Source organism: Leptonychotes weddellii, chromosome 13 (genome assembly GCF_054177405.1).
Source record: "Leptonychotes weddellii isolate Sample4059 chromosome 13, ASM5417740v2, whole genome shotgun sequence".
Taxonomy (NCBI): Eukaryota; Metazoa; Chordata; class Mammalia; order Carnivora; family Phocidae; genus Leptonychotes; species Leptonychotes weddellii.
In genome coordinates this window covers 42,278,031-42,288,182 of record NC_138381.1, presented here as the reverse complement: position 1 = coordinate 42,288,182, position 10,152 = coordinate 42,278,031, and the positions used below count along the sequence as shown (strand labels likewise).

Sequence of the window (10,152 nt, the reverse complement as noted above, 5' to 3'; positions counted from 1 at the left end):
GAACTAGCTAGCACCAACAGCCGCCCGGCTCCCCGCTCTGTGCTTTGTCTTCTGAATGAACAAAGCTGCGTCTTAAGTACACATGAGCCAAACTGCCTTTCAAATTGCAGCCATCTACTTGGAGTTCAGATTTGCACAGCATGACATGAATTGGGCTGCAAATTATGCAGAAAACAGCCATCACATCCATCTGTGATGTCAGAATCCTCCAGTACAATGTGACCTGGTAGTATCTGGGAGAGGAGACGCATATTGGGTCTGATTCTTTCCCTATGCAGTACGATGAATATCCTCCCGGCTGCATTTGGCCCAGTGTGAAAAGGTTAAATATGATTGAGGTTATGCCTGTGATAAGCTCAAGAGCAGACTTCACTTCCAAGATTTTTTTTTTTTTTTTTTTAATGGTAGAGGAACTAGAAAAAGAAAACACACAAATACGCTCATACCTAATGGTAAACTGAATTTATTTCCTCTTGGAAAACAATTCCAGTAATCTCCAGGTTCAGACCGCAGAGTAAACATTAATAACAGTAACATACAGGTTAGTTCAACTGATTCAAGAATTTGGCTGTGCGAAATCATTAAGGAAAACCTTGAACACTCAAAGCTTCAAATGTATCCAGGAAAAAAAAATCTTTGACAGTCTACATTACAGCTATTGCATATATAGTGAAGCTACCTGTCACATTGCAAGGCTTACAAATATATATACGGGCCTTATCCAGCTGTGGGGTGCTGTTCTGTGAGGACATCTCTTCGTGGTCTGCGAGAATCTTCAGCAATAAAAAATAGTCTTGGATTTAACCGTTGATATACCAAAAGAGAAATTCTAGGCTTAAGGGTAAATAAAAGGAAGTCCAAACATAGTCTCATTTGTAACGGCTGTTTTAATCTGTCTTCCTCGAAAATACTTTCTCTTAAGCCATTTTGCTCACATTTTTTTTTTTTTTTATCTTGCCTGAATAGGGCCCAAGTCCACTTGTCTTTATAAGACCATTTTAGTATCAGACGACATAATACATGTGCAACACTTTATATACAAGGAGTCTATCCGGTGCTCAAAAGTTCAAACACATGAACATCCAACAGTTTTGATAATACAAGTTTTATGGTACAATACAATGTTTCTGAATATTATACATTAACAATGAAAGTTTCGTGCAAAGAGTAAAACATGTTCCCTTTTTGTGCCACAAAAGTCATTCTCCTTGAGAGACCGTACTTGCACTAACTGCTGTGTTGGGTCATCGTATGGTTCTGTAACAAAAAAGAAAGAGGGGAAAAAAACACTTAAGTGATCTTATTGTCATCAGACCAAGGATCTATACATGCTGGTTGACTGATAAAGATGTGAACTGTGTTTCTGCACCCCCCTCTGGAGAGGTGCTCGTGGGGACCCCCAGTGAGTACCGGGAGGGAGGGGCAGGGCCAGGGGCCTCTGGGAGGTGAGATGCCTGGCCTGTACCTTTCCTTTTTTCTCTGCTTCTGCCCAGCCTTCCCATAATCCCCTCCTACCTTCCACCATCTCTTCTTATCAAAGTAAGACCTGTTTTTCAAAGACCAGGGTAGCATGATTTTAACAGTTTTACTTATCACTGTGTTATTTCCCTTACAAAAGCTTTAGGTCTCACCACTCTTAGATGGAAACATCTTGACTGCAGAGGCTCTATCTGTCTCTGAATATGGCCTTTACAGGCAAGGGCTGCCTGGCCAATAACCCAGAGGGGGCAAGAAGCTTCTCTGGCTCCTCTCCCGGGTTTGGGCTCGGGGCTATCACTCCGAGGCTCAGGCACACATTAGGCAGGCGCAACCACCCCCAACCCCAGCTGAAGCAGCCTTTGCGGTACTTGGGTTGTCCACTCTCCATCCACACAGCACGTTCCCTTTCTGAGTGGACACCCTCTTTCTCAACGGTGAGAGGCCAACTGTATACGTGGACCTGCAGCCTATGATGGAGGATGGCCCAGACCCAGGGCATTCATTCGAAGCCTAAGTCTGCAGATGGCCTGATTTCCCCCTTCCCTCTTCTGCGTTTCCCCTGAGCCAGGGTCTCCCACCTGTCAGCTTACATACCGTCCCCTGCCCGATCCCTTCTGCTCAGAACCTTGAGGTCTAGCTCAGAATACAACCACTTCCATGCTCATCCCATCGAAAACCGATTTCTCCCTCCTCTGATTTCCTCCTGAGTTATACCGCTCCGAGTTCATATATTAGGTCTTCTGGTTATTTGTAGGCCTGGCTCTCTCCTTATGCCAGAAATTCTGGTGTTCATTCATTTATTCATTCCTTCACAAACATCTGTTGAACACTTGTATCACCACCTGGCATGGCCCTCAGCAACGCCATCTTCGTAAAGACCCGGCCAAATGAATGACTGACTAGCTAGGCAAGGGCTATTGAAGGGCACGGGGTGGCCCCTGCCTTGATGCCTTCCAAGTGCACAAAGTCTAAAGAAGAAGGGCACGTGGGCACAAAATGGCAAAGCAAAATGGCAGGATTAGGTCAGAAATGAACACAGAAATGCCACGACAACACCTAACCCTGCCTGGCCTTTGGAGAAGGCTTCGCAGTGGAGGTAACACGTGACATTTGAGTTGAGGCTGGAAACATGAGAACACATTGGGCACTCCAGGCCAACACATTCACATGAGCAAAGGCAAGGAAGCAAGAACACACAAGGTGTGTTGGTGGACCTGCAACTCGTTCGGGTTGGATGGAGTCTCCTGGAGCGTCCTGAACTGAGAGTACCGATGAGAAAGGAAGACGGAGGGCAGTTCAGGGTCAGATTATGAAGAGCCTTTTGTACCTTGCTAAGGAGTTAAGACCTTGTCATGGAGGTGAAGGGCAGCCATGGGAGTTTTTTAGGCAGCGTTTTTAAGCCTTAAAGATCTTCGTTATCTCTTCATTACCCACAACTAGCAAAACTGCCTGCTCTGTGTATACTTGATGAAAGACCAGATGCTTGCCCAGTCAGGGCTGAGAGCACCAGTGAGGGAGATGGGAGATTTTGTGAAGAGGACCAAGCTTTCCAGTCTCTGTTTCAAACTTAGCCCATTTTTGGAGCCTGGCAACAAATAATGATGAGGAACATTATGTCGCTCTCTCTTATTGAAAACAAAGCAAACCTATTTTTATTAATTCAGTGATTCAGCTGGATCTTTTTCTTTTCTTCGTAGCACTAGCCTAAGTGCACACGGAACAATTTTTATGCTAATCCTTTTTCTTTGTATCAATTTCCAAATACTTCTGAAAATTATTTCTCACCAACAGGTAGAAAGGGTAATCAAAATAACTGATGAGGGGCGCCTGGGTGGCTCAGTCGTTAAGCGTCTGCCTTCGGCTCGGGTCGTGATCCCGGGGTCCTGGGATCGAGCCCCGCATCGGGCTCCCTGCTCTGCGGGAAGCCTGCTTCTCCCTCTCCCACTCCCCCTGCTTGTGTTCCCTCTCTCGCTGTGTCTGTCTCTGTCAAACACATAAAATATTAAAAAAAAAAAAAAAACTGATGAGACCAAAAAACTTTCCTACTTCCTTAAAAATAAACACAATGATGATCAGAGAGTTTATAAACAATACAAAAGCTCATCTGCTCCAAATATTGTATCTGAGCTTTCTTACGCCTTTTGTTATCTCAGAGTCAAGTCTGATCAGGGTTTTCACTGGTAACAAAAGTTACTTAAATGATAGGACACTGATGGGTGGCGGGAGATTTTTTTTTTAAACCATAATCAAAGCTAAAAAAAAAAATCAATTTAATAACATTAGGTTTAAATGTGTAAGCGCCTACAATAGACATTCTGCATTCGATAGGATTCTAGAGGTTAATAAAGGAAGATATACTGCAATCTCTCCAGTGTTGTTATGTGTGCCTCTGTTGAGATGCTGCAAAACAAGAACCTAACACAAATTGGCTGTAATAGTTGGCAGGGGTTGGGTCTCAGACGCTTTCATCCTAAACCAAAGCCATACAAGCCTCTTCAGAGGTGCAGGGAAATGAACAAATGCATATGAATCACTTATTGCAATGGACCAAAGTTGCTACTATAAAGGAGTTATGCTTTGCATATTAACAGAGAAGAAGATAAATCATTTGAGAGAAGGACAAGATTATGGCGTGTGAAATTCAAGCTTACACAAACATAAAGAGCCCTAATAGAAATAATGTCTAAATGGGAAATCTGGCATAAAACATGGTAAAAGCAGAAAGTTCTCTTGGTGTAGAGATACCAATTGAGATCAATTATTGTCATTTTTTTCCTCCTCCTACCCCACTTTTTAAAAAAATTTTTTTTTTAAGATTTTATTTATTTATTTGACAGAGAGAGACACAGCGAGAGAGGGAACACAAGCAGGGGGAGTGGGAGAGGGAGAAGCAGGCTTCCGGCCGAGCAGGGAGCCCGATGCGGGGCTTGATCCCAGGACCCTGAGATCATGACCTGAGCTGAAGGCAGACACTTAATGACTGAGCCACCCAGGCACCCCCCACTTTTTTTTTTTTTGCTCCAGCTCAAATGAGGGCTGAGTTAAGTCTGGCTCACCCCAGCCCGTCCCGGTGGTGAACTGTCCCGTCCTGGTAGTGACTGTCAAGATGGGAAAGGGGCACCCTGCTAGGTGGTCTTGGGTAATGGGCGTATTTGCTTTGACAACAAAAGAAAGGCAGTCCTCAAAGGCTTTCCCTCACCACCTTTGGGGATCCCTGGGCTGTGTCTGCTCCCCTCCCCCACACTTTATTCTGAGTCACTGAAAAGAGAAATGGCCCCATTTCATTTTCTGAAGGAAGGAATGGGTGTCTGAACTGCGCAGGTTGGGTTGGCTTTCAGGGGTTGGAGAGAACAGACTGACAGTGAGAGTCTCTAGACTTCACTGAGGATCCTCTGATAAGCGAAACAAGAAGTTGCTTCATGGGAGCCCTCTGTGTATTTTTTTTTTTTTAACTCATAGACATGATTTCTTTAGAAAGGGAGAAAAAGGAGCAAATGGGAAAGATGCACAGTAGAGAAGAGAAGCACTAAGCACAAAGCAAGGGTAGGCCACGAGCGCGGTTCCCTCTTGCTTGGGCTCTTTCCATGACACGGGGCCGGTCCTGAGTCACCGCAGGACCAACGCGGATGCCCAGAGAGGAAAAGAGGCTGCGAGGCTGCCAGCAAGCAGCCTTCTCGGCCTGAGAGTTTTGCGCTCTTTATGTCCAGAGGAAACCACGACACTAGAACACAGCAGTGGGTCACCTCACCACTGTTGCCCTGCAAGTCACAGTCCCCAAAGTACTTGAATGCAATGACAGCTTATGAGGAAAAAGATCTGTTCCAGGGAAGGGAAAGTGTTTTACATAATCGAGGAGAACATCAGCGCGAGTCGACGGGGGCGTGTGAGGGGGTGACGATAGAAAAGGAAGTGGAAGGAGAAGAAAACTTCTGAAATCCCACAGAGAGCCATACTCTACTCTACAAAAAGCCATCTCTTGGAGACCCCATGTCTAAGTAACTGAAAATTGCAAACCATTAATCCCAGTTATGAACAGTTGTTTTACACGAGGGGGGCTTATGTTAAAAAAAAAAAAAAATCAACCCCAAATCCACAGCCACCTAATTAAAAGAAGATCCATCTGGGTAGGATACCTTAATAGCCAGGTTTCAAAAAAACCCCACTCTCCTTACTGTAAAGGGCCCCATTTGGGAGGAGCGTGTTCTTTTTTTCCCTGTAAATGTGAAATTAAACTTAGAAAGCTAAAAAACAGACAAGGATCTTCAAAATTCCCTTCTAGCACTATGTATTTCTTTTAAAATACGAGATGCCTTTCATTTTACAAGGCTGGAATTCTCATTTGGAGCTTGGCACTCTAACAAATGATTAATTCAGCCTCCTCCTTTCTGAGAGCTGACCACATTTACTGGTCAAACGGTTTAATCCTATTTAAAATGCAATCCAAGCAAAATATTTTTGAATAAAAATAAAACCCCATGATCTCCTGAAACTGCTCACCTTGGCCAAGTTATCCCATTTTCCTGCGATCTTGATGTGAACTGGAATATTGGCCCCAGTAACAACGATAAAGTGAACCTTTGGAGGAAAGCCTGGGGAATCTACCTTCCCAGGGAGCAAAAATGAAGTCCCCGCCCCCAAAAGTTGTGCCCACAGATTGCCCTCGCTTGTCCAATATTTTGGCAGGGGACCACGTCTCATCTGTGCTTTGTAACTCTCTGTTGGCATCGGCAAAATGTTAAGTAGCAGTGGTAATAAAAATAAAAACTGCGTTTGAATGGAAGTTTTGTGCGATCTGTTGATTCAAAGATGTTAATCATTTTTACCATGACTTGTCTATTTATAGCCCTTTGTCTTGAACAAATTCTGACAAGCTTTTAAAACTAAGAAAAAGAGCCAGCATGCTATTTTAAAAAGGAATGAAAAAAAAACCCAAAACAACAAACAACAAGCTTTCCACTAATTCACCATGCCATTAGAATCCCGAATTTAAACTGCAGTTGTATTCAATTTAGATGAGATGTTTCCCAACCAGATGAAATAGTAGGCAATTGTGGCTCTGTAACAATGCAAGGCGGGAAGAAATATAAAGATTAAATGTGACTGTTTCTTTCAACAGATGGTGACAGCACCATGGCAGCCTGTTGTTTTTTCTTTAGTTGAAGAACGCAAACATCCGTAATCAATCATCACTGCTTAACTAATTATATTACCCTTCCTTTTATCACGGGGGTTGGACCTTTATCTGTAAACACTATGGATAATCTGTGTGCTCGGATTTTTCCAGCGGCATATTCCAGCGCACACACAGTCAGGCAGTTATAGGCTGCACACAGAATTCCACATTACCGTCCACCTTGAAGGCCTTACCGCTTTTTTTATTTTTTTATTTTTATTTTTAAACAAAAGCAATTGGTTTCCAACAGGCTGGATAATAAGTCTTTTGACCTGCATTCTTCTTTGACCCATTAAGGTCACCCCTGTGCTCGGGCATCTAGCTGACTTAGGAAATGCCTGCAAGTCCTACATTTCATCTCCTGCCCACTCAAAATACAGCTTTCTTTAAATGTGTCTGTACGGGTCCCTGAAGGCCAAAGAGGCATCCCTGTAGTGGGCAATGGAGGGACAGAAGCTTCTGCCTTTATTAATGAATGCAGACCATTATGAGTCTGGCTGGCTCCTTCCCTGTTCCCAGAAGCATATACTGTACGTGACTTAAAATGCTAGAATATTGACACAAAGCGAGCCGGGCACCCCTAAGGAAAATTACTCCTTGGATATAATGTAGGCTCGTAACAGCTATTAGAGTACAAAATAAAACCCTCCGGGATCAAACTGACATATACCGCATTCCACCTAGTCCTCAAACATTAGAAGAATTTCTTTGTGAAGGCGTTCTCAAGGACAGCATTAAACTGACTTTTGTAGCAATCTGCAACAGCTTTTTGGCTCAGAGCTTTTAGTACTAAATCTCTGGTTTGAATCAATACAAGTACTATATCTTCTACATTAATCAATACATTTGGTTCAATACATGTTCAATTAAATTATACTTTCTAATCAAGATTTTTACATCTCCACCCTCTCTCTTTTTCACCCCCCACTTCTTTTGCTAGTGAAATAGTTTTAAAAGTGTATACAGCTAATGATGACAGGACACGGGTTATTTCCCCCACACTCTAGAGAAAAACTATGGCAAGGGGCGGCCTTTAAGCCTCTTAATGAGGTTAACGGGATGCGAATGTAATAAATGAACATTTTCAAAGTCCCCACAACTACAAAGTACTCTGAGTTTTAAATTAATTAAAAGCCAATTGCTACAGCTCTAGAAGCACCATTAGTAATGTTCTAAAAATTACACTGAAGACCCAAATCATCCAAAAGTACCAACCAGACCCCATTTTGCCACCCAAAGTTTCCTCTGTCCACAATCCACACACTTCCTGGTTGGAGAAATTTGGGGGAATTGTGTTTTCGTGGACCTTATCTGGTAACCAGCAGGAACACGTAAGTGGGTACGTGCATCTTTGTAAGACTTGTTATATTTTAATGAATATTCTTTAAAAGATAGATATGTAATATTTCCCAAGGTGCCTTGGGAATCTAAAAAACATACTTATGGCCATTTTCATAGCCAGGGAAGTCGACTCGTAATTTTTACTTTGGTAGAATTTACTAAAATGGAGTTCTACTCTTTTGTTTTGACATAGCAGGGGCATTTCAGAAACTGCCATGATATGCTCTTGCCTCTCTCCCCATAATGCCATGAATGTTGCACTTATGATCATGTTTGCACTGACAGAATGTCCCTTTTATTTTTTCATATGGTAGTACTATCGCCATGAACTTCCAGAGACACTGATGCATTTTCTTTTGACATTTAACACCTCACACGGGCTTGGCCTGACATCTCGAAGCATTTTCCGAATGACACCAAGTTATATTAAAGCAAAAGGTGAAACAGTGTCATCAGAAGTGACCAGAAAAATACAAGATGTTAATGATAGGAAAGGACCATTAGGTTATTTTGTTTGTCCTCTTGCTGGAACAGTTTTATAAAGTTTATACTCCAGGCTAATTTTCAATGGTTCTGGCAATGAAGTTTCCATCACATTTCCCATAGGAAATGATTTCACATCCTAATAAATTTCACTGAAGGACATTTCTGTTATTGTTGTTGTTCTTTGGACTTTCATGCTAAATAAGCCTAGCAAAGGACGGTCTGAGATAATCTTGAAGCACGTGGACATTGGCATGTTCATGAGTTTATGTTCAGAAGTCTTGACCATATATTTGTAGCATTAAGTTCTATCTCATCCAAAGTAACCCAAAAGACAATCCAGTAAGTCATTTCTTAGTCTTTATACACAATGTGTCACTCGGTTGCTTCGTTCTAGAGAAAAGCCTACAAATTAAATAGATTCTAGAAGGCCAGTGGGACTTGCCTTTCAACAGCCGACCATGACACTATTGACCTACTGGGCTGGACAATTCTTTGCCGGGTAGGGGGAGGGTGTCCCCTGCACTGTAGGGTATTCAGCAGCATCTCTGGCCTCCATCAAAAACAGGCCACTTGTGGCAACCATTAATGTCTCTAGACATTGCCACGTACTCCCTAGTGGGAAAAAAAAAATCACCCCCAATTGAGGACCACTGCTTCACAGTGTTTTGAAAACACATTGAGCTTGCTGTGCCATGCTTGAGTATGCTTCGTCTTCAGTCCAACAGGTTATCTCCTCCACCAAATTTAAAAACAAACAAACAAAGAAGATAGCAAAAGGGACGCATATACTGTGTGGAACTATATCACATGGCATTAAAATATAGTCAGTGGTGAGAATGGGTGATTGTTGAGAAATCGTGGAAAGGATATATAATATCCTTTGAGATATTCAATAAATGGCATTGCATGTATGAACAATTGAGAGTTTCCAGAAAATGTCCACTCGTTCACAACTTACCATCCACGTACCATCAGTGAACAAAGGCCGTACATTTTCACAGCAATTAATCAATGTGCTGCTTTAGGAATATTTGCGATCTAACAAAGGATAAATATTAAACTCTGGAAGTTAATATTTAAGGCATGGATAGTTGAACTATCTACTTTGGACAGACTGCAGAGCCATCATTCTTAATTTGCTGGTCTAGATTTAAGAGCAGGAGTCAATTATACCTGTGAGTCGTGAATGCATCAGAGAACCAAAGACATGTTTTCAGAGCTGGGAGGGTCCTAGCAGCATCTGTTCCGATATCTCATTTTATAGACGAGGAAATTAAGACCCAGAGAGTGTAAGCCAACTTTCAAGCTCTTATATCTCCTCCAGTGGCTCAGCTGGCTTTGGGCACGAAACAATTGCTGAGCAGCATCGCCTGATGTGTTCTAATCCCCGGGTTGGACTGGCAGCGAAGATGGTGGACGCTCACTGTCATGGCACTCACCAGTAATGGGGAGGACAGGGTGCTACGGGCCATAGAGAAAGGACACCTCACCTCTTGTGAGAGAGGAGTCACACTTGCCTGGTGCTGGAGTGTGGAGGAGGAGGTTAGAAGGGAATGAGGGGCTCCAGAGGGAGAGTAAGCAGGAGTCAGGCTGAGAGTCCGGGGGTGTAGACTGTCTGGGACTGGAAGTCATCGGTGGGGTTGGAGATCCTTCAGACTGGGCAGGGAAGTGGG

At 43.0% G+C, this 10,152-nt stretch overlaps 1 protein-coding gene across 7 annotated transcripts in view; it reads right to left on the bottom strand.

Annotated features, from left to right (window-relative positions):
- Nucleotides 1-445: 445 nt before the first annotated feature.
- The window catches only part of ZNF521 (zinc finger protein 521), a 273,304-nt gene continuing 263,597 nt past the window's right edge, over nucleotides 446-10,152 (bottom strand). For all 7 annotated transcript variants that reach the window (XR_014139650.1, XR_014139651.1, XM_081801473.1 and 4 more), the window contains one exon: nucleotides 446-1,257. Coding sequence is in view for 5 of the 7 variants with exons in the window: in XM_081801473.1 (XP_081657599.1) it covers nucleotides 1,228-1,257 (30 nt within the window). In the remaining 2 variants the exon portion in view is untranslated. The remainder of the gene's footprint in view (nucleotides 1,258-10,152) is intronic.